General features: G+C 50.8%; 1 protein-coding gene across 5 annotated transcripts in view; it reads left to right on the top strand.

Annotated features, from left to right (window-relative positions):
* Positions 1-27,778, top strand: part of Anks1a (ankyrin repeat and sterile alpha motif domain containing 1A) — a 159,251-nt gene that overhangs the window by 118,002 nt on the left and 13,471 nt on the right. For all 5 annotated transcript variants that reach the window (XM_013351202.2, XM_026785430.1, XM_026785431.1 and 2 more), the window contains 2 exons: positions 17,329-17,395; positions 20,857-20,963. In XM_013351202.2, coding sequence (XP_013206656.2) covers positions 17,329-17,395; positions 20,857-20,963 — 174 coding nt within the window. The remainder of the gene's footprint in view (positions 1-17,328; positions 17,396-20,856; positions 20,964-27,778) is intronic.

Raw genomic sequence — 27,778 nt, 5'->3', positions numbered from 1 at the left:
TGCCCAGACAGGACTGCATTTCTCCTGGTCTCGCCCCAGCCAGGTGAGTGTCTGGCACTGAGGTGTGGCTTCAGGAGCACTAGAAACATGAGTTTAGCTTCTGCAGTCGTAGGAACCGTGTGTTCTGTAGGAACAGTTGTAATCAGAGACTATGCATTGGTTTCCCTGCCACCCAGATCTGAATAATGACACAGAAACTATATATAAACTACAACACTGTTTGGCCGATGGCTCAGGTGTATTTCTAGCTAGCTATTATATCTTAAATTAACCCATTTCTGTTCATCTGTGTATCACCACAAAGCCTACTGGTAAGGTTCCGGCATCTTTCTCCTTTGGCAGCTATATGGCATCTCCCTGACTTCTCCTTCTTTCTCCCTGCATTCAGTTTAGTTTTCTTACCTAGCTCTATTCTGCCCTGCTATAGGCCAAAGCAGCTTCTTCAATAACCAGTGGTAATAAAACATTCACAGCATACAGAGGGGAATCACACATCATCTCCCCCTTTCTGTCTAAATAAAAAGGAAGGTTTTAACTTTTTAGCATAATAAAATTACATGTAACAAAACCAGTATCAAGGGCTGGAGAGATGACTCAGTGGTTGAGAGCACTGCCTGCTCTTCCAGAGGTCCTGGGTTCGATTCCCAGCGGCCACATGGTGGCTCACAGCCATCTGTGATGGTATCTGGTGCCCTCTCTGGCCGCAGGCATACATGCAGACATAATACTGAGAATACTGTACACATAATAAATAAATAAATCTTTAAAAAGAAAAAAAAACCCGTATCAAGTAAGAATTACAGTTACAGGGGCTGGAGAGATGGCTCAGCGGTTAAGAGCATTGCCTGCTCTTCCAAAGGTCCTGAGTTCAATTCCCAGCAACCACATGGTGGCTCACAACCATCTGTAAGGAGGTCTGGTGCCCTCTTCTGGCCTGCAGGCATATTCACAGACAGAATATTGTATATTGCACAAATAAATATTAAAAAAAAAGAATTACAGTTACAATATTTAGTCTATTTGTATCTGGAAAGTTCCATATCTAATTTATCTTTTATCATATCTAAGGAAAGCTATAACCATCTGTCTTCAATGCCATCAAAGGCTCCAGAAGGATATAATATTGCCTAAGTAAACAGGTACATTGTAAGCAACTTCTAAAACTAGAATTGACAGAGACATCTCGCTACCTGGACAGTCACCCAAAGTTCTTTTGTAACTTTGGGGCATCCATCTTCAGCCTATAGGTCCATAATATCTGGCAGAATTTCAGTGAAGCAAGAAATTTGAAGATCTGTTCTACATTGTACTGGCAGTTTTTCAATTGCTTTCTTCTGTGTCCTTCAGAATGCCTGGCACTTTCTCCTGTGAAGCAGGAACCCTGAAAGACAATCTACCTTTGCCACAGTGAAAGCAAATTCCATATGAATGCCATCATCTTCTTTGAAATAAATTGGTGCTACCAGGAGCAGACATATCTCACTGTCATGAAAAGCCCTGTGTTATTAAAACATCTTAAATGCCATATTCTGTAGATCTCCGAAGTGTATGAAGACCACCTATCTGTCTAAAGAAAGAAAGCCTATTTCTATCTACATCTAAACCCTTTCTACAAGTTTGCTATTTTAATTGTCCTAAACAGTTTTTAATAATAGCTTTCAAAGACTAGAACATTACATTACAAAATGAGTTGCAGAGGTACAATACCTTATGATATGTTGTAACAAAAATAACCTTAAGTTTGTATCAATATACAAAAATCCATAACAGTGTAAAATATTTGAGACTAGTAGTTCCTTTATAGTCTAAAAGTAGATTCAATAATCTACCCTTTTCTCCTATCATTCCTATTCCACCCCCTTTTTTTTCAGAAGGAGATCCCTTAACCTAACCTCTTTTTCTTAGTTTTCTCCCTCATCATGACCAATAACAACTTGCCACTAACCCCCCAAATAATGACAAACATCCATAACTCACTGAACAACCAAAAACCACATACCCCATCTCTCAGGAATGTGGCTGTTGTGTTCTTAAAATTACTTTCTGATGTCTTAGGGATGATGGCACCGTTAGGGGACCCTGAGAAAATTGGGATAATAGCCAAGTCCTGGGAGAGCTAGCTATATCATTATATCATTTGTTATCTATTCTCTGTGTGATGGGAAAGCGCAGGGCTTGTCTGAAGGCCTGGCTGGAGTAGTCTGTGAGGCTGGACCATCTTAGCTACCTGCTTTGAAATTGTCCTGAGCAGTTTGCAATCCAGAGCTGATGTTTGGGTGGTGTTTGCCTGCTTTGTGGTGTTAGCACAGTCTAGGTAGATTCATTGTTGTGGGGCACTATTGTCTCCTTGTAGATTTCAAAGGTCACTGCTAGCAATGGTCATGGTTCACTGGAGAAAACTTAAAACATTTTAAATGTTATATGTAGCAGATCTCTGAGAGGTTAAAGGACCATAATTTATTAAGTACATCCCAGATATACAAACTTAGTTCCTAGTTACCTGCTTCAGATTCAAGCCTGAAATCATATACAGGAAGCTAGATGAAGCCTGTTTCTGGGATTAGTATTCTATGTGACCATTAATATCATGATAGTAGGTCTTTGATCATTTATAGAAGTTTGCCAAAATAATTGTTTTATTGTCTCTCCTGAATTTTTTGTTTTTTTCTGCTGAGGCTGTTCTGTCCTTGATCACATCCAGACCAGTGCTGTTTTTAACAGACAGGCATTAAATCTTTTAATTGCTGTGTGTATGAGTTTCTCCAGTGCTAACAGGGAATGATTGAACCAAATTTGATTTTGAGGCGGGGGGTGGGGGGGAGGAGGGTTAAGGTGGTTCCCAATGGCAAAGGGTTCCCTTGTCTGTCCCTTGTTGATCTGCACTCATTAGTCCAGTGCTGGCCTTCGTCACACCTTCTGCCTTTACAAGGCTAGAGCCCTCTATTTGAATTATCTCTAGAAAAATATTGTTTCTAGGAACACGTTGCCTACAATCCCTTTTCAGATGACATTCCTTGCCACAATTAAAACACTTAACATTTTGATTTTTCTTAAAAATTTAGAAGTTACTTCTGTCAGAGTTAGCATCATAAGCTTGAGATCCAATGTAAGCGGTATTTCTAATCCATTCATCTGTTGGTCCTGATCTTGCCTTATCACCCTTTCGCATTTTCAAAAGCCAGTGATTCAATTAATATTTGTCTACTTCTGAATCTGGTGCTATTCTGTTTACAGCTGAAGCCAATCTTTGCAGAATCAGTGAAGTCTTCTTTTAGGCCTTGAGTAATTTTAGCGAATGACTCAGGCTTCTTTCCTGAGTCTTCATCCTGTCCTAAGCATTCAAAGCTGCTAAATGATACAAGGCCAAGGTGTGATCATCAAATTCAGGCTGTCTTTATAAGTTAGCACATTGGCCTCCACCAAGACCTGGACTTGGGAAATATCAATACCTCTAGCCATATTTCATTGTTCTATTGCCCTAGGTTCCTCTTTCCACTTTGTTCTCCATTGTAACTGAGGACCAGTATTGCTGTAGCTATATCTTTCCAGTCTTGGGGGATAATTGAGTTGCCCAGGAATTTAACATCTGTTTCACATAGGGTGAATGCGTACATATGAAATGACCACTTCCTTAAATCCCCTTAAATGTAGTATCTCTATAGGGTTCCGTTTGTCTGCTGTTCCCGCACAGTAGCTGCTGAACTGAGGTGGTCCTCTCTTCTTCGGTTCCGTCATGCAGTGCTGCAGGAGGCTCTCGTCTGAATCCTCTGTATCTGGATAGTTTTCTTATTTTCATTAGGTCTTTTAAGGCTTATATCTTATCAGTCAGTTTTTCATATTTGGCACACTTATGAAACCACTTTTTTGTTGTGGTGATTGTTTCGAGACAGGGTTTCTCTGTAGCTTTGGAGCCTGCCCTGGCACTCTCTCTTGTAGACCAGGCTGGCCTCGAACTCACAGAGATCCACCTACCTCTGCCTCCCGAGTGCTGGGATTAAAGGCGTGTGCCCCCACTGCCCAGCTGAAATTTAAGGATAAAATATGAATTATCAAGCTGGTAGTAATTATAATTGGCATTATGTCAATCCCAGCTCACTTGGTCATCCCTTCATTTATTTTTTCCATCTCCAAGCCATCCGTTGCGGCACTGTACCGAGTCCTAACTCCCTGCATTGTGGTATTTCCTATTCCTAATCTGGGAAAGAGTTTTCTTTGGACTTGCCAGGTGTCTCACCAAATCTGCTGTGCCGTCTGTGGTGGCAGGGCTGTGAGGCACTTGGGGCTGGGTAGCGCAGCAGCAACAGCTGAAGAAGCCAAGCAGCTGCCATAGCATAAGCAGCTGACACGCAGCGGCAGCCCAGGGTGCAGAGGCGGGCATTGCTCTGGGGGCAACTGCAATGGCAGGTTGAAGTGGTGGGTTTGGAAGCAACTGTGGGATCTCATGCCACATGTTGGATGCCAAATGTTTTTATCTAATTGGTTTTTTTTTACCAATAAAGACACGGGAATCAGATATTGGGGTGAAAACCTGCTAGATCAGAGAAGTCGAGAAGCAACCAGCTGACTTTTTACCTGGAGACCCAGTAAGAGAGCGTTTCTCCTTCTGTTCCAAACCAAAAAAAGCCTGCAAATCTCTAAGTCTTTCCCTTCTCCTTCCTGTCTGTCTCTCTATTCTACTTCCCCTGTCCTTCATAGTCTGCATGGCAAATTCTTGTCAACTAGTTACTGGTTCTGCCTCTGATCCAAGGTTAATTGTATTAACATGATCTTGGGGTTTCACAGTACAAACAAACATCCCACAACAGCGGAGGACATTGTGAGCTCATGTTGAAGGGTGTTAGCGTCACAGGGTGAAGGTGCAGCTGCAGGAATTCTAGGTGGGAAGACACCATGTCCTTCAGGGCGAGCCACTATTTGTTGCCTCCCCTTCCCTCTTTAGGGGCGCTCCTACGACTTCCATGCCTAAGGGGCAGTTAGGGTTTAACCTCATTAAAGGTTCATTTTTCCTCGCGCATCTAGTAAACCGCCCAGGGTCCAGGGCCTCGCAGGAAACGTCTCAGAGGCCTGTGAGTATGTTGGGGCCAAGCCTATGTATGCAAGTGCCTTGACCTTGCTGCATGCAGCCAGGCCACCTCTGCTGCAAGAACTCAATGCAGTAACTTCGAGTGTATGCACTAGCGAGTGTGTGAAGTGCCAGCCACCCCATTTCACCCTGCTACCTGCATGGAGGGGCTTTGGCTCCCATGCATGGATTAAGCTGAGGTGGGTGGTAGCTAGCTGAAAGGCCAGCCAAGCACAAGCCTTGCCCTGACTGTGAAGATTTATTCTGCTACATCAGGAAGAGCAGAGACCAGACTGCTCCTGAGAGGCGTTGCAGAGTGAAGAGTGGGTGACTACAGAGGAGCAGAGGCCTGCAGGCTCTAGCCAGAGACCTTCTGCATCAGCAGGAATGGGACAGAACACTAGGCACAGATTGGCAGGAGCACCTTCACGTCTTCCTCCAAAGCCAGGCTTCCCTGCTTTTGCCCTGTTGCTGATCTCTGCTCTTCTCAGAATTCTCATGCATGGAAACTTTTGTTTTGTGCCTTTGGGGAACAATGATGCCATTTCTGTGGGCTTGCATTCTTGGTGGGGCAGAGGCCAGGCTGGGTATGGGTTAGCTCCTCTCCCATAGCTTGACCTTTTTCTCTTAGATAACCTTGGGTGTCCTTGAGCTTCTGAATGATCTTTGAATTGCTTTTGCCCCCGTCCTGTGGTCTGCCCGGGTAGAGAGGACTCCACGTGTTGAAAAGGGCTTAGCCTGATAACCTGTTTCTGTGCTCCCTGCTTGGGCCCTGGCCTGACTGAAGACCGTTCTGCCTCACCACTTGCCATGTGTGTGGATGGAGGTTGGAATTAGGACTCCAGCAGCCTCTGGGCACAGAGCAGAGCGCAGGCTCTGCTGATGCCTATGTGCTCTGATGGGTAGCTCAACAAGCCAGACTGTGGCTGCTTGTACTGGACCAAGGTAGTAATCAGTGAAAGTAAACAGGTCTTCTCTAAAGAAGGAGAGGACTACTGCCTTGTGTTCTCCAGTCGGTGGAGAGGCTTGACTTCTAAGAAAAGCATCAAGAGAGGGATTGTGCTCCGGGAGGATAACGAAGGCGCTTGGAAAGTTAGTGCTGCCGTGTATTTCAGGCCCCCAGCTTCGGGGGTGGGTGTTCTTGTCCATTGTCCCACTGCTTAGTGGCAGCTTCTGGCACAGCTGCTTCCGTGGGGTTCTTAGGTTAATTATAAGCCCTGTTAAAGAAGGAGGTCATTATTTTTAACGGAATACAAACATCAATTTACTTTTAACTATAGATGTGTGCTCTTTGAAAGGAACCTGGTCTTTCTCTCAGTGTGGCTCTGTTCAGTTTGTGTTCTCTGCCTATCTTTATGACCCACATCCACAATGCTTCTCTGACTGGAGCTGACAGTGTGACTTTCTTGTAAATAAAGCCAGCATTAAGCCACTTGTGAAGCAATCTGAGTATAGAATTCTTTCAGAATCTCTCAAACTTTTGTTTACCAACTGTGCTTCATGAAGAACACATTTTCCAAATCTTCCCTTTATTGAGTCTCTTTAAAGTTCCACTTGGTTGTTACAGAAACAGCACTTTTACTTGTTTCATTACTTTTGTAACATTTAATTACATTTTCTTCTCTTTTTTCTCCCTGTGGGGGTAGGGGATGGGGCTGGAGATTGCATCTACTAGGCACTTACTCTAATACTAACGATGGTCCTAGTTCTAAATTTTTTTTATTTCTTATTTATGTTTTAGACATGGTCCCACTATAGCCCAAGCTGGCCTCAGACTCTAGGCCCTCCTATTCAGCCTCCCAAGCACTGAAGTTACGGGTGTGTTGTGTCCCTCACACACACATGCACACGCACGCACCAAACACTCATTCCCATCAGCAGATGTGACCGCCATTAACAGTTTGGGTGTGGTTCCCAGCCATCCTCCCCTGTGGGTACTGTGAGCCTTGCAGTACCTGTCAGCTGCTGATGGAGGAGATGCTATGACCACACTTAGGAGCTGCTGCTACCATCTCTGTTGTCAGTAGCAGGCAGAGGATCTTTAGTCAAGTACAAGCTCACAGTGGCCACAACTACATACAGAGCAGACTCCAGCAAAATGTGCCTGTCTTGTGACCTGCTGTGCAGCCGCAGACACAGCAGCCCTCACCTCCACCCTGCTGGGACAGCACAGGCCTGCGCCTTCCCAAAGCTCTTACCAGGAAGGCCCTCCCTCACTGGGACACTTTGTCCTGAATGGAGAAGCCACCACCAGCTGTGTCCAAGAAGTGAGCGATTGTTGGGGGGGGGGGGTACATTTCTGCCCTTCTGTCAGGTTTACTCTCTGAAGGAATTGGAATTCTGTTTATTTTAGAATGAGATGAATATAAATCGTGGAAGCCTTTCTAACCACAGTAAATGAGTGAGGAGGGAGGGGTGTCGAACACTTGGCCTGGCATATGCCATTTACGAAGACTATAGATGTGTCCCAGAGCAAGAAGGATGGCATCTGGTCAGGTGGGTTACAGGGCAGGAAGTAGATGATGATCCAGCTCTAGCCTACATTTTTTGTTTTTTGTTTTGTTTTTCAAGACAGGGTTTCTCTGTAGCTTTGGATCCTGTCCTGGAACTAGCTCTTGTAGACCAGGCTGGCCTTGAACTCACTGAGATCAGCCTGCCTCTGCCTCCCGAGTGCTGGGATTAAAGCTGCGCACCACTACCATATCATCCACATTTTTAAGGATTGGGCTGAGGAAGCCCTTAGGATTGCCTGCTTCAGCCCGGGAAGGCCCAGGCTGAAGCTTCCCAAGACAGTACAGACCCACCTCTGGAAGAGGAACCGCAGAACTTCATCTTCTAGGGTGATGTGTAGTAGGCTTTCTTGGACCGCCAGCCGGAGACCTATTGTCAGTGATGAAAGCTCAGCCTCACCTCATGCTTTTCCCACCTGCTCTTTTAACTACTTCAACCTGTTTCTCCTCATCTGTGTTTTGCCTCGGGGCTTCTTACTTTTTTTCCCATTCTGTTTGTCCTCCTTTCTTGCTTACTCCATATCTAGCTGACCCCTGGCATCTCCCTCTCCTTCCCCCTCCTTCTCTCTCCTCTCTGCCCACCAGCCCCACCTATCCCTCCACTGCCTAGCTATAGGCCATTCAGTTTATTAGACTAATCAGCTGACTTAGGCAGGCAAAGCAACACACCTTTACGTCGTTAAACAAATGCAGCATAAGCAAATGCCCATCTTTATATAGTGAAAGTGATATTCCACAGCAGTGATGTCATCAGGGGATAACGGAATGACAGCAGGACCCAGGCCTCCCACACTCAGACTGGAAAGCGCAGGCTGTTCTCTGGCCATGCTTCATACAACAGCACAGACCTTCCCAGCAGCCTCTGAAGAAAGAAACTGGGACTGAGACGGAACTAGCTGGGCATGCTGGTACATGCCGCAAATCCCAGCACTGAGGAAACTTAGGCAGGAGTAGCTTGACGTTGAGGTCAGCCTGGGCTGCACTGTGAGACCTGAGGGGAGCAAGGAGAGGGACGAGGAAAAGCCATCGGCCATAGCAGTGACCTAGTAAGTGAGGAATTTTCTCATACTTTTTGGGAGTGTGTTAAGGCTCAGCGATGTTGAATAGCTTCTCCAAGATTCTGCTCATGAGTGGAGAGAGGCAGAATTTGTCTGCTTTGCCCACACCTGATCACTGCCTTTAGTGGTGTCCTTCCGGCAGATCTGAAGCTCTACCCTGAGCTTTCACACAGCAGAGCCTAGCCATAAAATAAGCTGGACAGGTAGTAGGAAATGATTCACCAGAGCCAGTGAAGCTCTGGGAGTGTGGATGTCACCGGTGGGCTGTAAGGAGGACAGGGCCGTGTTGGTGGTCAGCCCTCCCGCTCCTGTGCAGGGCTTGAGCTGTAATGTTTCCAAGGATATATAACCTCCTAAAGTAGGAAGGGGTTAGCCTGACAAGCCTTTAGCATGCCCGCACCTGCTCCCCGCTCTTTCCGTGTCCTGGGAGGGTTTGTGGATTTCAGGCTGTCAGGCATCTGAACTTGCTAAGAGCTGAGCATTCCTGCATGTTGCTTCCTCTGGTCTTATCGCTCCTGATGCAGGAATCAACTTCTTTGGCGTCTATGGGTCTGTCCAGTATCCTAGACTCTGCTTTCTTGAGAACACTAGTTTGGGTTTTCAGACAGCAGGGCCTGGATTTATCTGCTTTGAGAATGGAGACAGCACAGCACAGCACAACACAAGCCATGGGAGAGCCATGCTGTGTGCAGGGAAGGACAGGATGAGGCTTTCCGCATCCTTTTCTTTGCATGGCCACTGTGGGGTGTGGCCTTGGTTCCATGGCCTCTGCTTTGGCATGCCTTTGGTTATGTTATGACTTATTGAGCAGCAGAGTTCTTAACAGAAAACATGAACCCATGTTGACTGTATAATTTGATATTTTCTAAAAGACTTGCTCCTAAAACATTTTCCCCCAGGATTTTGTTCCAAGTTCTGAACTACAAGAAACTTGAGTGACTGAGCCAGGAAATGCCTGAGGCCCAGGACTCTGGACCTGGGTCCTGTAACTGTCGTTTCACTCAGCCCTGTGCATCTTAGCCCTTCATCCCTCTGTCATCTTAGCCCTCATCCTCTGTCCATTTAATAAGCCATGTTATTTTTTTTTTTGGTGTGTCTCAGGGTAAGTTGCAAACATAAGTACATTTCATCCTAAACTTTAAAAAGTTGTGTCATTAGCAGTACATAATGGCACACACCTTGGTCCCATCACTGAGGAGCCAGAGAGAGGTGGATCAGAATGTTCAAGGCCTACAAAGTGAGTTACAGGACAACGAGGGCTACAGAGAGAAACCTTGTTTCAAAAGAAAACAAAAGTAAATGAAAGAAAGAAAACTGTCATTAACTAGAGTTCAATAATTGTTTGTAGTCTGGGCCGTGAAAGTGGGGTGATATATACTCAAAGACGTGCTTAGATCATAGCTGTCATTGCCTAAGCTTTGGCAGATACCACATTTGTGTAACCCCAAATTCCGTTAGTATGCAAAAGACGACTGTGACCCCAGAATGTTCCCTCCTGCCCTTCCCAGTCAGGCCCTACCCAACCCCACCCTAGACCTTCTGATCACCTCCTCTTCTGGCATTTGCTATGGTAATTGTTCGCTATGGTGACTGATCTATTACTCCATCTAAATGGCGGCAGTGCAGGGTGTGCATTGTATGTTCGCTGAAGATGTTCCTGTCTGGAAAGAAAGTTTGGGGTTTTGTACTGTTTCTACGACTTCTTCCTGTTCAGCAGTAATTAGGGGTGACAAGCTGAGCCTGCCCCAGGATGCTTATGGATGTGGTGGTGTATTGACTCTTGATTATATGCATGTTGTCCTCTAACTGCCTGTATTATGAAGAGCTGCTTGCGGCAGGCCTGAGGAGCCGATGCTGCTTCCCCCAGCGCTGCACCCTTCTCAAAGGCCTCTTTTTCATCACAGCACACAGAGGACAGGAAAGTGAAGGTGACACCAGAAGCAGGATCCCCAGCCAATTCGGGGCCTGTGCCCCACCTTAGGCTGTGTGACTTATCTTGTGTCCCTCCTACATGTGCCAAACACTAAGCATAAACTGGACCAGAACCCAAATGCGAAGACTCATTAATCTTTTAGATAGTTGTCCCACTTTTTAAAGCCAAAGCCTGGCACATAACCCAGAGTTATGTGGCAAGCAATAATAAAGTTAATTGGAATCTAGGTCTTCCAATTTTTCTCTTTTCAGCAGTTTCCAGCAACTTTGAGTCAAAGACTGCTTCAGAGCGGGCCGTCCAGGCAGGAGGGGGCCCCGTGGCAACAGTTGCTTGTTTCCATGTGGCTTCTTCTGTCATGCCCTGTCATAGCTACATATTTCCTTTCTGTTTACCTATTACTGTGACAAAAGCAGTCACGGTCTGAGGGTACAGCCCACCGTGGCAGGGAGAGTGTGGTGGTGGCAGTAGAGGCTGCAGGTCACAATGCATCAGAGTCAGGAGGCGGAGGCAGATGAGCACTGCTGCCCAGCTCACTTTCCTCCTTGCTCAGTTCAGCCCAGCCCGTGGGGTGTCTTCTCTTTCCAGCCTCTATGAAAACACCCTCACAGACATGCCCAGAAGTGTGTCTCACATGATTCCAAGCCCAGTCAGACTGACAAGCAAGTTAAGGATCACTGGCCCTGCCCCTGGGTGGAGCAGGGACCCATTGGAGGCGCTCCAAGGCTGCAAGAGCCAGTATCTGCAGTCCAAAGGTGCAGGCTGGAGGGACGGGCATCCATGCTTTCCTCCCTACCAGGCTGCCCCTTTATGTTGGGGGCCATCACAGAGGGCAGACATTTTGACAGACAGGACAAAGCACTTTTGAAATGGAGCAGCTCTTTTACCCCTTAGCCTGGAAGAGAAGGCAAGCAGCGAGGGAAGGGACATTGGAGTGAGGGGATACCACAATGAATACGGTATCCATCTGTGTGCCCTCCCGTGATGAGACAGATTAAGCTGAGACACTGGAGTGAGGAGATACCACAATGAATACGGTATCCATCTGTGTGCCCTCCCGTGATGAGACAGATTAAGCTGAGACACTGGAGTGAGAAGATACCACAATGAATACGGTATCCATCTGTGTGCCCTCCCGTGATGAGACAGATTAAGCTGAGACTAACAGTCCCCTTTGAGGAGAAGTTGTCCATTGTACCCAGAGCTACCAGCCTGGCCCTCTGGAGAAGAAGCCCTGAACCCCTTGGCTGATCTTTACCATCTCCACCACAGAGCACCATCCCTCCCCCGCTTCTCCACGCCATCCTGGCCTCTTCTAAAAGCCATGGACAAGACTAGAAAACCAGAACAAATAATTTACTTCAGTTCATCTTTGTCTTTCCTGAGGCCTTTTGCAGCTCAGTCTGGAAGGGTGAAAGCTGCCGTAGACCCAGGTAGGCTCTGGTAGACAGCTGGTACTGACCTTTCTGAGATGTTGAGTGAAAGCCCACTCAAGGCTGAGCGCCTATCTGCTCTGAGAGGCGGTCGAGCAACACAGAGGACCATGACTTCTCATGGGACTCCTGGCCTGGGCGTGTCCCTGTCAGCATCAGTGGTCACATGATGGGGTGGGGTGAGCCTCTGGCAGGTGAAAGGCTGCTGCCCGGTCCTCAGCACCTCACTCCTCCAGAAACACTGCTTGGTGCCTCTCAGGCCCAGTAGCAGGCTAGGCTGCTGGCAGTTAAGGATCTGCCAAGGCGTGGCACTTTGGATTCCTCCCTGGATGTGAGGCTCTGCCTGCTCCACAGTGAGCTCTACACTGGGCTGAGGTTCGGCAGGGATGGTGAAGAGTTGGGTAGGCTGTAAAAATAAGGGAAGGAACTCCAGACAGACCCAGAAGCCACAGCCGGTGTAGGCCACCCTCCCTGTGTTCTCCATTTATGTAAGCGCGGTTCCATGTTTAGTTGCCAGCCTGGGGAGAGCTCTGAACAGTAGATATCACTGCTATCACCGGGCCTGAGCATCACCAAGACGCCAACTCTGTAGAAGACACAGGGTGAGGTCTGTGGCCCTGAGACAGTCCCCCACCCCCATGGTTCTTGGCTTCGCTGGGATATACCATTAAAACTGTTAAAAACAAGAGAGCCAGACAGGTTTCTGGGAAGTTCATAAGTGGGGGATGGAGGAGGGAGGTGAGCACCTTCAGCTCTGTAGGACAGACCTGAGGACACTCTTTCCAACTCCCAGGGAATGTGTGTGGGAATGCTCCCCAGGCAGCAGGAAGGAGCTGGGCAATGTCAGTAGCCAACTCTGGGGCTCTCCAGAAACACCGCCTTTAATAATTACACTTAGAACAGGAAGAAGAAGCAGTTTCTCTCCTCCCCGCAGAGTCCTCAGCATCTAGGCACACACCTAACTGGTGGCTGTTGTCTGATTGGCTTGGTCCCAGATGGAACCTCTGGACACGGTGTTGCCTCTAACTTGCCCTCCACCCAAAAGGGAAATTTCCCACGGGCCCAGGAGCAGGAGTGCACTGACCCTCCAGGGTGCCCCAGGGACTGCCTGCACCTCACACGCTTCCTGGCGCACACACAACACTCATCAGAACTTGAGGAGGTTTCCTTCCGCTCCAGCGGTTATTAGAAAAGCACAGTCTCCTCTCAGTGGCTGGACAGGCCCCTCCCATGGGCAGCTGCAGGCAGGCATCCAGGGTCCTGGGGGCTCTGTGCAGAGGTCAGCAGCATAGCCAGTGTTTGCTCCCAGCCATTTGGGAGTGTGTTTTGTACAGCCCTGGCAGGGGAGCCACCTGAACAGAAGCATCCTGAACATTTGCTGAAATGGGTCATTTCCATTTTGTTTGGTTTTGCTTTGTTGAGACAGAGTGTCTCTGGGTAGCCCTGGCTGTCTTAGAACTAGCTCTGTAGACCAAGCTGGCCTCGAACTTAGAGAGAGATCCACCTGCCATTGCCTCCTGAGTGCTGGGATTAAAGGCATGTGCCACCACTGCCAGGCTTTAAAACATTTTTTAACACAAGAATTTTCCCTGTGACCGCTTCCAGGGCCTTATCTTAACTAACAGGTAGACATTCTCTGGTTGCAGCTCATGAGGAGTGCAGTACCAGCCATCGCTCCAGAGTCACTCATGTAAGCAACAGAAAGAGAAAACCATGCCCTCCGTCACACCTCCCCCTCCCTTGAAAGCAGACTTCTGGGAACACTCATGTTCCTCAGCATTCCCTGTTCAGTTAACCCACCCCACGTGCGTGGGGGTGGCGTCCGCCTGCCCCTTGCCTCTCCTTGCTCACCAGAGCTGCAGGTGCCGGGTCCTCTGCTTCTGGGCTGTGCGTGGAAGCAGGGAAAGCAAAGCCCACCACAGTCCTCCTTAAGGCTGCCTGGAACCCCTCCCAGACACCCATGTCACCTCTGTAGGTTCCAGCTACTGTCGGAAGACTGGCCTGTTCCCACAGGTCCTCTGCACACTGGACCCTTCAGCGTGGCCTGGCTGTGGCAGCGCACAGGGCTGTGTCCACTGGCACAGGCACACAGAACAGTGCGGAAACCCTGGCTTGTGCCGACCTCCTGGCACATGTGGGTGGTTCTGGGGTCAAGCAGCACTCATGTCAAATGGCCCTCTGGGAAATCTCAGGAATAGGAGAATACACGGGACCACCACCCACTGCTGCCCTCTCTCCATGGTACGGACTGTGACTTGGACAATGACTTTTCATTGCTAGGCCATCGTAATGGAAAGTGCCTACTCGTTCACTCACTCACATGTGCCGTGCTCGGGATAAAATGCACTTGACTTCACTCTTGGGGACCCTGCCGTAGATGTCCCCATCTTCCCACTCTGACACCACCTCGGGAATGAAGGTCGTTCTCCCCCAGGTGGTCTTCCCTCCTTGAGCGCCTGGCTCTTCTACAGATGTTCTAGAAAGGAAAAGGAAGGCGAGGGAGCAGGATTTATTGAGTAACTGCTGTTTGCCTGGCTGTGAGGTGTCTTCTAGGCTGGGCCAGGCGAGCCTCTCCAGAGGGCAGGAGCCCCCGTGCTGGAGTTACATACAGAAACGCTGTAACTCTGGGAAAGACAAATGTCACAGATAGACGCCCTGCAGAGGAAAGGAGCTGACAGCATGCACTGTTGAGCTCCGTTCCTGGAAGACCTTCAGCAGAATTGCTGAGGATGGGAGCAGGGATTCTGTGACCTGCTGCTGGCTCTCTCCATGCACATGCAGGTGTCTTGTGTAAATGCAGCAGGCACTCCCATGCTTCATCACGGTGCATTTGTGGAGGTCAGAGGCCGACTTCACCTTCCTCCTTAAGACACTGCATTCCAGGCTAGCGAGCCAGTGAGCTGGGGACTCTCTTGTCCCTACCTGCCATCTTACGTCGGTGCTGAGTTTACAGGTACAGCCCCCACATCCGTTATTACTGTCATTATCCACGAGTCTGTGGGATCCTTCTCGGGGCCACACATTCGCAGACAGCACTTCACCACCGACCCACCTCCCCAGGCCACTCAGCTGTGACTTTTAGCACACACACAGAAGTGACCCCACTCACGTGCTTGTAAATGTGCACAAGACATGCGCGGAACAGCTCATTGCAGCCCTGGCAGTGCCAGGCAACTGTTAAACACATAGTTGGAGAGCTGCTCTATCAATGTGGCTCATTTCAAGTTCTCTGTGATCGTGAAAAAAGCTCCAGAACTTGGTTAATGGAAAAAGCAAGATATGTCTGCAGGGTGGAAGGGCGGGGCTGTCTGTACGTTTGCCCGCGTCTGGGAAGTCATCTAAAAGGGTGGACAGGAAAGGTAATGGAAGGCAAGCAGGAGGCATGCTGGTCTCTGAATAGTCTTGTAGTTTCTGACGTACACATCATGGGCCAGGCATGGTGACGTGCTGGGTGGGCAGAGCCAGGATCTCTGAATTCAAGGCAAGGCTGGACTGTGTAGTGAGTTCTAAGCCAGCCATGGTTACACAGTAAGATCCTGTCTCAAAAGTAACACGAGTCAAGGACTGGAGAGATGGCTCAGAGGTTAAGAGCATTGCCTGCTCTTCCAAAGGTCCTGAGTTCAATTCCCAGCAACCACATGGTGGCTCACAACCATCTGTAATGAGGTCTGGTGCCCTCTTCTGGCCTTCAGGCATACACGCAGAAAGAATATTGTATACATAATAAATAAATAAATATTTTAAAAAAAAAAAAAACGAGTCAAAATATTTTTGGGGCCAAGCGGTGGTGGCACACGTGCCTTTAATCCCAGCACTTGGAGGCAGAGGCAGGTGCATATCTGTGAATTCAAGGCGAGCCTGGTCTACAAAGTGAGTTCCAGGACAGCCATGACTGTTACATGGAGAAACCCTGTCTCAAAAATTTCAAAAATATATATATATATTTTGAGTGGTTGAAGAGATGGTTCAGGGTTTAAAGGCACTTGCTGCTGGCAGAGGACCTTGGATTTGATTCCCAGCACCCATGTGGTGGCTCATAACTATCTGTACTTCAGTTCCAGGGCATGCTGTGCCCTGTGCTGGCTCCACAAGCACCAGGCACACATGTGGTGCTTAGACATTATTGCAAGCAAAACACCCATACACAATAAAAATATTTATTTGAGCTTCAAGTTTAGGCTTTAGTAGGCTGGAACCCTCATAGGAACAGAGGACAGTGAACACAAGCTGATTTCCATTGCGCATCTCCTGTGAGCATGGTATAGAGTTAATCCAGTCTCTATGTATTTACATCCCAGACTTTAGAGGTTGATGGTCTTTTCCTGACTGTCTGGGTCAGCACCTGAAATCATGTAGGGACATGTGTGGGCGGCTGTTTACTCCAGGGGCAGTGCAGACCCACCCTGGAACCGTCTCGCAAGCACACATCCCCACCACAGTCTGCTCATAGGCTGCTTTACTTCACTTGTGTCCCTGTGCTTTCTGACTGAGCTCTAGCTGAGGATGTGAGCTGGATTGGCCTCAGGGAGAGAGAAGGCACTTAGTCTGTGCTCCCCTGGGTGTCAGCTGCACGCCCTGTCTGCCAGCTGGAGGCCAGCTGGGAGTTGTTTTTCTGATTGTCAGACCCAGGCTCCTTACTTGCACTTAGGGGAAGAGCATCCAAGCCTTGGTACAAAAGGTCCCTCTTTTCATGGCTTTGGAAGAAGCTGTGAATGAGCTCATTATCACTGCAGCCCAAGAAAGGGGGACAGGCGATCCTTGTCTGGCTGTCTAGACCTACCCCTGGCCGAACACACTGGACTGAGGCGCAGATGGGGCAGCTTGATTCCAGCCCCCAGTAAGCAAAGCCAGGTGCTGAGACAGGTGGTCCATACCAGGGGCTGTGCTGAGGCCATTTAGCTGCTTTGAGGCTCACTGTCTCTGCTGTGGTCCAGAGGAAGGTCAGTTTTGATGTCTGTTTTCCCCCAGTGCATGCAAAACTTCATCTAGCCTCCCATCCAGGGCTACACAACCCCCTCCCACACACACACCTCAGGGCTAGCAGTAATGGCCACCACTTATCTGCATCGTGCTCACGGTCTGCCAAGCATGACTCTAGGTGCTCGGAGCGTAACAGAGCAAAGTTGGCACTGTGTCCTCGGGAAACCCCAGTTCTGCCGACGAGCAGTGACTAGTGCAGACCACTGGGCTTCCGAGTCCAGGAAAGGGGTCGCGTCTCCATCCCCAGTCCACACCCTCCTGCCTTAGACCCTGGGAGGGTAGCCAGGTGGGGCTGGCCGTGAGCTGGCGATGCTGACCCCGAGTTGACCCCTCTGCTCTCCTCCTTCTGTTTCAGATTGAGAAAATCATGAGCTCGATTGGAGAAGGAATTGACTTTTCTCAGGAACAGCAGAAGACCTCAGGTACTGTACTGCTCCCCACCTTGTAAAAACACAGGCCTCTCCCTGGCCCTGGCAGCCTCAGCTTCTTCTCTGACCCAAAACAGACGTCTGTAGGAGAAAGGGGCCAGCCTGGGCCACGCCCTGCTCTGGACCTTATGGAGAAACGGCCCTGCATTCTGGGGGCAAGTGTATGGATTGAACATGAGGCTGGCTGTGAAGAAAAGGGGTTGTAATGTCGTGGCTGTCCGGTCGCTCATTGCTTCGGACTTCATCAGAATGGCCACACTGGGGTTACTTCCTGACGTGGCCCTGGCACCAGCTGGCCCTGAAAACATGGCCCCATATGCCTTGTTTACTACTCTGGCAGTCTGGGCTGGGTGAGTGTGCTCCCTGCCAGCACTTGTCAGAGTCTCCGGGATCCCTCAGTCTTCCGCCCGTGTTACCCAGATCCCCACAGAACAGGCCACTCTGTTCATCCAAGCCATTGGGGTAAGGTCTGTCTTGCTTTTCCTTTTTGTGAAATGGGCCATCATGCCAGGTTTCTTTCTCAGAAGAGAGGTCCCTAAAGTGCCCCAGAACCCTCCTTCAGACCCCAGAACTAGGCCATCTCGGAGGAGGCCCAGCCTCCCTTTCTGATGAGTGTGCCCCCTCTCCAGGGTTCCGTGCCTGCACCTCCTTTAGCTGTGACCCAGCACTCTTCCTGGCCCTTCCCAGTCTTAGACATCTTTGCCCTGCCAAGAGGCCTGATGGAGGCGGGGTGGGTCCTATTTGAGAAAGGAAATGGGCTTTGCTGGGCAGAGTCTGGGCTCCTGGAGCCGTACTGCCCTGAGTTCAAATCCTGGTTCTAAATACAGACTCCAGGGCAAGTCATTCATTTCATCCTACCTGAGTACCAGGCTCCTTCCAGCACCTCTTAGCCACTTACCGCATAGTAAACCCATCAGATACTCATGCGCTTGAGTGAATGGAAGCCATGCCCATTTCTATGACACTGGAGCTAGATACCCAAATTATCAAAAGACATGTCTTACAACTGCTTCGTGCCTCTGCCAGCTACCAACAGTCCATCACACTAACAAAGGCCTGCCGTGTAGAGACGATAGCCTGGCTCCCTTCTGTTTGTACTCCCCATTCACTATAGAGTAGCTCCGAGTGTAGCTTCCAAAGGCCTGGTCCCTCTGGACACAATGCCCGTAGTGACCTATTGAGATGCCGGTGCCGTGTGGTTCCTGTCTATCTGTGACCTTTTCCCCCTCCCTGGCTGAGTGTCCTACTCTAGGTGTGTGCTCCCTTGCCTGGCCCCTGCGTCCTCCTCTGAGGAGCAGCAGGTGCAGTAGCCTCGCTTTGCCGTTTTTTTGCTGAACAGGACAATGTTTCCTAAAGGGACAAGTTAACTGTGGGTTGTGTTGCCCCTTGGTCCCCTCTCCTGGTTGTCCTCAAAACTGCCAGCCCAAGTTACAGGCATGATTATTCTGTGCCTGTAAGAGTTTCCTGCCCCCCAAACTTGAGGTGCCTTCGTCTGCACCGCGGCATCGCTCCCAGGAAACCTGTCATCTCACTCTGGCTCCCTCAGCAGCAGCAGCAGCTTCTGCTCCAATGTCCGATCCCTGATGTATTTTCCTGAGCGTAGAAGGGGGAAGGGTGGGAGGAGAGGAAGGGGAGGGCCAGACACGAGAGTGAGCAAGGACTGAGGAGCCGGCAGCCGGCAGCCAGCAGTGTGGAGCCCCGGAGCCTGAGACAAAGCACTCTGCTGCGGCTCTAAGCGTGCACATCCACCAGCCTGGACCACAGCTGCCCAGCCCTGGGATTACAAGCAGGAATGAATCAGCAGTGGGGGCCATACAAGCTCATGAGCATTCAAGAGCCTGCTGCGTAGGTTCCTGGAGCTGACTTTCCATTCAAGGGCAAGTCTAGGAGCCCCCAGACTCGGCATTTTGGAACACTGCTACAGCCTGCATCCAGAGACTACCCTGTCACCACCCACCATCTGTTCTGCGGAGGACAGGAGAGGAGTGACGGCTGCCACAGTTGGTCAGCAGGGTCCCTAAAACAAGCAAATTGGCATTGTCCTGCCTTGAAGGGCAGAGACTGCCAGTAACGGCAGAATGACTTTCACCGTGTCGAGAAGAGTCCCCGGGAGGTGATGTCTCTGTAGCTGCTGCTTCTTTCTCCTGCCTTGAAGCTCTCTCTTTCTCCCCTTCTTTATCTTTCTTTTGCCCGTTCTTACTGCAAGAACCAAAGAAGTAAGGTGGGATACGTGAAGGCGTCCAGCTCAGAACATCTGAGGACTGCCGGGAAGGACTGAACTCTCGTCCTCCCTGCACTGCCACAGTCCTGTGCCGACCGTAGAGCACAGTGAATAACTGTTCCCCTTGCCTGTGCGTCTGTGGAGATGGTGAGACCAGAGACCCCAGGAAGAAAGCTGTGTGTGCCACACGGCCAGAGAGCAGCGCAGTGTAAATAGACGATCTGCCGGCTCCTGACAGACAAGTGCCGCCTCCTTCTTTTATCTGCTTGGGTTTTGTCTTCTTTGACCAAGAACTGAACAGCCCGGCGGCCACTGAAGACGGGGAGAATGAACAACAACGCACTCCCAGAAGCCAACCCAGACCAGGAAGGCAGCTTCTCACTCAGCGTCTCAGCCCTGGAGGCACCCAAGTTTGCTGGCCACACAGCCCGGTAGAAGACCATGCCATTGGCCCAGCAGAGCCACACCTGAGCCTGATTCCCACACTGCCCCCTGACTGTCCTGAGCTAGGAGCGCAAAGAGCTGGGGCCATGGTTTGCTTATTCCGGGACTGCTGGGGGACAACAAGTAAAAGTCCCTTCTCTCCCCCTGCCATGTTGTGTGCTGCTTGTGTTGCATGTGCTGGGCCCCTGTGAACAGCCGCCACTGCTTCCTTCCCGGAGCCCTCGCTGTGTGCCTGTGCCCCTCAGCTGCATGAAGACACGCGTTCGCTCGCGCCTGACTGGTTTATGCTGCAAGGTCGCAGAACTAGCCCCTCGCCAGAGCCTGCAGCAGCTCTAGAAGCTGCATGGAGAGGAGCGGCCAGGCTGGTGGGCACTTAGGAGCTCTAGTGTCCCCCTCTAATGCCTATGGGGACAGACTTTCTGCCATGCCTCTGTGTGGACACTGATTAGGAGTTGACCCAGAGACCGCTGGGGGTTGGCTCCCCCAACCCCTAGGGCAAGATCGTGCATGTGCAGCCTCGGCCCTGGTCCCGGACAGCTCACACGGTGGGGTGTGAGTGGGCAGCAGCCGCCCGAGTTGGCCCGTGTACAGTACCAGGCAGCTCTGCCCTGCCTGCACGGAGGAGAGAGCAGAAGCTGCGTGCTGCTCTCTCTGCTCTCTTGTACATAGTCTGGCTGCTTTATGGTAATGAGTATGATGTGGCAGTGCCATCTGTCTTCCTCTGAGTGCCGCTGCTACCGCCTTAATGGGTTTTCCCTTTTCAAGCGTCTGCCGATTCCTCTCTCGTCAGGTTCTCGGACGCTGGAGCAGAGCGTCGGGGAGTGGCTGGAGTCAGTCGGCCTGCAGCAGTATGAGAGCAAGTTGCTGCTGAATGGCTTTGATGATGTCCGCTTCCTGGTAAGTGCTTGCAGGCCACCTCAGTGGCCACGACTGGTGCTGCTTGTTGAACCCCGGGTTCCCTGACCTGAGCCAGCGGGAGTTTGAAAGCACGTAATCCCCTACCCCAGGGAGGAGCTAGGAAGTCAGCAGAGTGCCTGATGCCAACTTTGCAGACACTCCTGGCCCCACTGTCTCTGTCCCATGCCATTCGGGTGGAGCACTTTCTGAAGGATCCCTGCTTCTTAGACTGGATGCTTGGGTATCTTGGCCATCGTGTGGAGCCAATCCCCAACAGCTTTGGTGGGCGGGACAGCCAAGTGCCCCATGGGGACCCAAGTCCCATCTCAGGTGGATGCTAGGAATTTCCTTATTTTTCAGACCTTTGCTGTTGTCACTGAAGCACAGGTCCCTGTCTCCCCAGCCAAGTGAGACAGAGGCCAGGGCCACGTGTGCCTGACCTCAGGCTGTCAGGGAAAGGCTGAATGTCAGTTTGGTTGCTTTTCCAAGGTTCAGTCTGCACTCAGAACACAAGGGGTCAATGGAATAACCGGGGCTTCTCCGCTCCCTGGGGAGTGGGGACTCAGCTTAGACTCCGGGCTTAGGAGTCAATGGTCCCACTGTTGTCTGTCTCCTCGAAACCTTGCCCAGTGTGTCTGTCCTCGTGGGTCATTCAAGGCAGTACCTGAGCCAAGGCATGCCCAGGAGCTGTGACATCACAGCAGCCATGATAGCCGATGTCCTTACAGTGGGCTGTGTGCCCATGTCGGCAGTTCATGTATGTGAGCTCTGTGACTTCCCAGCACCATGGCGTGTGCTGTCGTCGTCACCTGTTTCCCGTTACGTGGTTTGGCCAGGGCCGCACTGCTGGTAACTCGCCAAATGAAAATGTGTGCTTGGGAGTTACCAGGCAAGAAGCCGCTCTCTGGACAGTGCCGCCTGTTCTCTCGTTTTTTGGGTGTGGCAGAACTATTTAGAAGCTGCACACCTTGGTAAGTGAGCAAACCCACTGCCCTGTTCCTCCCATTTAGTCCTGGGGCTCCAGAGCGTCCCCTCGCTGCAGAGCTGTCACTGTGTGCACTGTCCTGCCCTCGTGTGAGGGGCACAGAGCCCCAGTGGGGTGGCGGGGTTTACTCTGTCAGCACAGGGTTTCGTGTCTTCGGGGGGCCTGCTTTGGTTTCCAGGGAAGACCTGGTGGGTGCAAGTCTGCAGTGAGCCAAGGTTGGGCTCTTTTTCAAACTTTAAAAGCTGCAGTTTTTAAAATTGTTTTTCCCTTTGTAAAATTTAAGCTGTGTGGGTGTGTTACGGTTCCTGGACTCTCGCTTCGGACTCGCCACACTCTTTAGGGAAGGACCATGAACTAGGAAGGCGGTGGGTCTGTCCGTGGGAAGGACAGCTGGCCCTGGCTGTGGGGTTTTGTGGTCTTTCCTTCTAAGTCCTCCCTTCACTGTGCCTCTGGCAGGTCAAACAAGAGTGGCTGAGACCTGCAGACCTCCCCAGTGCTCCAGGGGCTGAGCCTGCAGATTATGGGACACAGCTCCTAAATTTGGAAAGGGTTACTTCTCCAGCCCTTGAGCAACACCAGGGCTACCTGACCCTACCTAGAACCAAACCAGAAAACGCCTAGATAACATTTTTGGGGAAGCAGGACCCTGAACCACATGCCCATATAAGGTGCAGAGCCTGTACCAGAAAGACCCTCCACCCTGTAGCCAACAGCTTGGGTTCTCCAGGGCAAAGCTCTTTGGTCTGGAGCATCCACAGGAGCGCCCACCCAGCAGTGGCCTGAGCACACCTGAGTTTAGTATGTTGCTTCAGGTACCTGGAGGGGCCTGAGTGGCAAACCCCATCCTGGGTAATTGTATGTTAACTGCCAGGTGAACTTGAGAATAAGTTTTAGCAGAGGCATGTTCCCATCCCGGAAACACTCACTAAGCACGTGGTCCTGGTGTACCCCGTCCAGTTTGGTTCACAGTAGGCTGTGAATGTTTCACCTGGTTCTAAGATTCCCTGGAGATGTTTCTACTGAATGCAAAGTAGCTCCAGTAACCCCAGATCCAGATGGGTTGGGAACATCTGAACACATGTTTGCGTGTCAGGGTGCTCGTGAGCATGGTGGAGCTCTGTGCATGCTAAGGTGTGTTCCAGGCCGATCTGCTTTCACCATGCCAGATCATCTCTGCCCTGATGTCTTCAGTGACGGAGGACCCAGTGCTCTGGCTGCTTTAATGCTCACATTCACACTGAGTCCTTATGCCTTCTGTCTGCCCCCCCAGCTTCACTTTGGGGCCACACAGAAGACTTATGTCCTCTAGACAACTGAAAGCTTCATGGTGGCTTTACAGGTTCTATGTTTTCTGGGCTCATGCTCTTAGTCCTGACTGTTCCCATGGTGATTATGATGAATTTAGGCTAGCACTTTATGGCTTGAACCTCTTCCACACCCTTGCCTGTAGGCAGAAAGGGTCAAGCCAAGGCCGTGAGAGCTACATGAGCTCTTGTGCTGATAGAGACTGATGCAGGGCTCAACACATGGACCAGGAAACCAGGCAAGGGAGTGTGGCTGCCCTGCCAGCCAGCAGCCACCACACTGTCTCATGGCCCTTTCATCTTCACCACAGACCATGTTCACAGGAAATGGGCTTTCCCAGGAGTAAGGAGCAAACACATTCAATCAGTTCAGAAGGAGGGCATTGATGCTGGCACACCTGTGCCTTCAAGCTTGCTGAGGCACAGTGACAACCTCGTGGAAGTGCTGATGGCATAAGTGATGGTGGCTCCGAAGCCAGAGGGTTGTGATGGATGTGAAAAGACATAGGATCAAAGAATGTCTGCTAGAGGGAGACCACGTGGGGCTGTGGGGAGCGCACAGAGGGATGCATGACCCACTGTGCACGGGCGGTATAAGGAGTGCCAAGATACACACCTGCGCGGCTCTGTGCATGGGCGGTGTAAGGACTGCCAAGATACACCTGTGCTGATCTCTGGGCGATTCATCCTTTGGAGGGAATAATGGGTTTCCTCTGTCTTCTGCTGTGAATGGGGGTGAAGGAATGGCAGATCCTGCTGCAGACATCAAGTTCAGAAAGCAGTAGCATGGTGGAGCAGCCTCGTGCTAAGACCTGAGTGAAGGCTCTAGATGCTGTAGAACAGCCACTTTCTGCTGCACACAGGACCCAGAGCAGCATCACCCAGGACCACAGGTGGGACAGTGGAGGACCAGAGCACTGAGAAGGTTACAGCAGAGACTAGTTCCAAACTTGGACCTGTGCTTACCGAGTCTAAAGGGGAAAGCAGGTGATGGGCTAGAGACTGCTGGTGATGAAACAGGAAGCTGGCTTGAGAGCTGGGCCTGATGAGGCCAGAGGGTGAGCTGCACCTGACCCTGGAGTCCTGAAAGTCATGTGAGGTGCCTTGATGTCTCTGAACGCTGTGTTGAAGAGTCTTTGTCTTGTGGCTCCCACCAGGCAGAAGGCCTGTGTCCAGGTCCACCCTGGCCTCCAGAGGTTGGTTGAAAGTGTCAGGACATTCGGTGTGGAATGTGGCTCCAAGTTGGTTAGAAGCAGACAGGATGGGAAGGAAGTTGCTTCTTACGCTGCACCTGAGAGGCCTCCAGCTGCCCCCACTGCTTTCTTTCTCCACGGGATCTGCTGCAGTGCTGATAGGCTCTCATGGGGTTCCTGTCTGTTTTGAGGTTATTGGTCTTGACTCTCAGCACCGCTTGACCAGGAGCCCCTTCTCTGTCACCCAAATCCCCAGGCTCTACGGTGCCGTCCTGTTCCGCAGGCTGTTCCCTTCAAGCCACGCTGCTTGACCCATGGGTCTCCTGCCTTGGCCCCTGTGCTCTCTATGGCCACTTCCTCTTTCTGTGCCTCCCCCCCTTACCTTTGTTGCTGTGAACCGCAGCCAACTGGAGCAGAGCGGCCCAGATGCTGCACAGCATCCAGCTTCTCGCCCTCCCAACTCCCCGAGTCTCTGCACAGCACTTTGTGAGCCAACTGCTGGGCTACAATTTTCTCTGTATTTACACGGAACCCAAAGCAGGAGGTTGGTAGAGATGAGGCGTAGACAGGCGTGTTCTCAGAAAAGCCTATGTCCTTTTTGGGCTACATCAGCCTTGCGATGTGAGAGCTAAACTCAGGTGCCCCAGGTATTGATGGTCCCTTGATCCAAGTTCCACCCACTCACCTTCCAAAAGGCTGATAAGGGAATTGAGGAGAATCTGTCGTCTCTGTGCTCTGCAGCCTGACCTGTGGTGGCACATGCTCATAACACCTGCATGGGAAGGCCAGGTTGTGGTCACCATGAAATAGCCAGGGAAAGCTCAAGAGAAAACTCACAGCTCTGCTTGGTTCAATGAGCTTAAGTGAAGACAATGTATTCTCTAGAGAGCTTAAGTGAAGACTGTATTCTCTAGATCCTTTCCAGCGTCTCTGGACAGGGTGCTCCTCCTCCTCCTCCTCCCTGTTCATCCTACCTGTGAGATGTTGTTTACCAGTGTCCTTCATGGTCCCATGCATTCGCATAAGCTCCAAAGGGAGCGTGCCATTATTACCCTAGCGGGCGAGCGGCTGTTACTGCGTGGAGGCTGAGGGGCCATAGGGTGGTGCATGCCCTCCTCTGGAGCAGAGCGGGCAGCAATGGCATCTGCACGGATTGAGCTGCTTTTGCCTATCAGTGCCTGCAGACACACAAGACTGAAACCAACCAACTCTCGGCTGACTCTGGCCCAGCAAACCCACGCTGCAGAAGTGGGGAGAAAACCAGCACCTCTGCCTCTCCCAGATCAAAAGACAGAGACAACAAGAACCTGCCTGGATAAACCCCAGCACCTCCACAGTTCTTTCCACAAGGAGACAGCAAGATGGTGTGCACTGTTCAAAGGTGTCTAAGGCCAGGCAGTAGTGGCACACGCTTTGAACCCTATCACTCTGAAGGCAGAGACAGGTGCATTACTGTGAGTTCCTGCTCGGCTGGTCTACATAGAGTTCAGGCCAACCCCAGAAACATAGTGAGGTCCTGTCTCAAAAACAGAACGGAGGGCAACAAACATTAACTCACGGAGAAAAATGTACCATCTTGAGGCAAAAAACAAAGGAAAAGAAAAATGATGGTGTCCCCTACCATAGGGGACAGATAGACAAATGGCCTTCACAATTGCTTTGTGCATCCTTCACTTTCGAAGTGTTCTGGAGTAAAGCTGCATAAGTTTCCTACTGAGGAAAACACTTTCCTGGTGTGGAGAAGGCAGGACTCAGTGCACACAAACCGGAGACAGATGGTAGAGGAGGGGCTCCCTGCTCTGCTCTTTCTGGTAGCGCTCTCTAGTGAGCGAGATCCTCAGTCCTGAAAACAACCAGCCACAGCACAGCCCATGGATGGGCTGAGTGCATCCTAGCCTCTCCGCCCCTCCCATGGAGTAACCTGCTCTGGGGTCTCCTTTGCATTCTGCAGCTGATCCTGGCCCAAAGACTGGAAAGCAGTGCAGCTGTCATTGCTTCCCTCCTGCCCGTCTCCTATCTGGAATGTTCCTTCACAGATGCTGCTCCTTAGATCCACAGAAGAGAAGGAGATCAGAGAGGTCACCCTCTAGTCTGGGACCTGATTGCTGGGGTGCTGCCTATGTGGCGTCTGGCAGAGCCCAGGACTGTGCCTCTTAGCATGTCCCTCCTTTGGATTCAAGGAAGTGGTGGAATCCAGCCTTTCCTGCCTGCTGTGTGCAGCTGGGGAGCTCCCTCCCCTCAGCTGGGCTTCCCTGGAGCCCTAAACCTGGGAGGATAAGGTCTTTCAAATTGAGGTCTACACTCCCCAATGTACTTACCCTGCAGCCCCTTGCCATCTGCCCCTCCCCTGGCCTCAGCCTGGCTGCCTTGGTCTCTGAAATGTGTCTTTTACCCCACTGTGAAGGCATGCATGGCTACGTGGCTCCTCACTAGGGTCAGCTGATGTCGGGAGCACGGACAGATTGTGACTGGCGCTGCTTTTGGTGGGTGACAGCCTCATTCTTGGTCTAAGACCTGGTTCGCTGCCCTGCTCTCTAGCTGTCCAGCCCTTGCCTACTGTTGCAGGGCCTTCTGCGCCCTCTCTCCCCAGGATTTGCTGGACCACCATTTGTTACCCTGTATTGTTTAGGCAATAAGAGAAGAAAGTGAGTGTCCAGCAGACAGAATATGCAGTCAACCCTCTCTAACAGTAGGCTCAGCCGTTGGTCAAGAGTGATGTAGCAACGTAGACACAGAACAGTTCAATAACAACTTGGCATTGTGCTGTGCTGAGCTTTGTAAGTACTCTAGAGAGATAAACCGTAGGGAAGAAGGTGCAAGCTGAGTCAGGAGAGGGCGTGTCGGGGCAGCAGGATCCCCCGATCCATGCAAACACCATCCCCTTCCCATGGCATCTGACGCTGCCAAGGTCCCAGGGAGAGGAAGGGACACAGCAGGAACTGCTCTGGGAGCCATATTTCCCATTGTACCCTTCCTCCACTTGTTCCCCTCGTCTTCCTCAGAGCTCACAGCTCCTGACCCTGGACTAGGGTTTGATTCACATAGAGCTGGCAGAAGGAGCATGATGGAAGTGGCTGTTGTCCACGCTTCTGGAAGTTCGTGTTGGTTTACCACGTGTCGGTAGAGGGACAGTCTGGGTGTGTGGCCTTACCTATCAGCAGACCTTAGATGCAGTCCTGAGCAGCTCTCAGGACTATTACAAAGTCTATTACAGCTCTCAAGCTGGTGGTGTCCTCTGTAGGTCTTTGTCCCACACACAGGTGCTGAGGTGGAGGCGGGGCCACCAGGCCATGGTCTGCATGCACTGCCCCAAGCTGCCTAACATGTCCAAGT

This window comes from Microtus ochrogaster, linkage group LG2 (genome assembly GCF_000317375.1).
Source record: "Microtus ochrogaster isolate Prairie Vole_2 linkage group LG2, MicOch1.0, whole genome shotgun sequence".
NCBI classification, from domain to species: Eukaryota; Metazoa; Chordata; class Mammalia; order Rodentia; family Cricetidae; genus Microtus; species Microtus ochrogaster.
Note: the sequence above shows the minus strand (reverse complement) of the source record. Positions and strands in the feature narration are given on the sequence as shown.